The 711-nt window shown below is 43.2% G+C and overlaps 2 protein-coding genes across 4 annotated transcripts in view; one reads left to right on the plus strand and one right to left on the minus strand.

The window, feature by feature from the left end:
- Positions 1-677, plus strand: part of LOC108229700 (guanylyl cyclase-activating protein 1) — a 4,719-nt gene extending 4,042 nt beyond the window's left edge. The window contains exon 2 of the mRNA XM_017405373.3: positions 433-677. Coding sequence (XP_017260862.1) covers positions 433-666 — 234 coding nt within the window. The 3' untranslated portion in view covers positions 667-677. The remainder of the gene's footprint in view (positions 1-432) is intronic.
- alg8 (ALG8 alpha-1,3-glucosyltransferase) overlaps positions 1-711 on the minus strand; it is a 27,901-nt gene that overhangs the window by 8,178 nt on the left and 19,012 nt on the right. The gene's annotated exons all lie outside the window — the stretch shown is intronic.

Raw genomic sequence — 711 nt, forward strand, 5'->3', positions numbered from 1 at the left:
AAGTTCTAAACCCGGTCCTGTTGGAGCTCTAAACCCGGTCCTGTTGGAGCTCTAAACCCGGTCCTGTTGGAGCTCTAAACCTGGTCCTGTTGGAGCTCTAAACCCAACCAGTGAAGTCCTGAAGTTATCTGTCTGATATCAGTGATCAGCTCAGATGAAAGAAACGAGACGGTGATAATTTCACTTTTCTACTCTTTCCTTTCTTCTAATCTTTTATTTTACATTTTATTTTACATTCAGCTCTTTGTAACTATTCAGTTAACAGCTGAATTTACTTCTTTTAAATGCATTTCCCAAAATTGAACATATAATAGTAAAAACCAAAGAACTTCTGAATGGATCTAAAGAAAACTGATGTGGTCCAAACTTCAGAGTTAAGCCTGTGTGAAGAACCGGGTCGGGGCGGATCCTAACAGTCTCTACCGCCTGCAGGACGGTTACATCGACTTCGTGGAGTACATCGCTGCCGTCAGCCTGCTGCTGAAAGGAGAGATCAACCAGAAGCTGAAGTGGTACTTCAAACTGTTCGACCAGGACGGGAACGGCAAGATCGACAAGGAAGAGCTGGAGACCATCTTCACGGTGAGTTCTGCTTTAATACCAGCTAATAACGAACACGTCATCACCAGTAAGACCAGGAGAACCAAGAAACTCAAGTGTGGATAAATAAACAACAACAGAAGGTCATTAGTCCAGCTTTCAGTAGCATGT

Source organism: Kryptolebias marmoratus, linkage group LG13, assembly GCF_001649575.2.
Source record: "Kryptolebias marmoratus isolate JLee-2015 linkage group LG13, ASM164957v2, whole genome shotgun sequence".
Taxonomy (NCBI): Eukaryota; Metazoa; Chordata; class Actinopteri; order Cyprinodontiformes; family Rivulidae; genus Kryptolebias; species Kryptolebias marmoratus.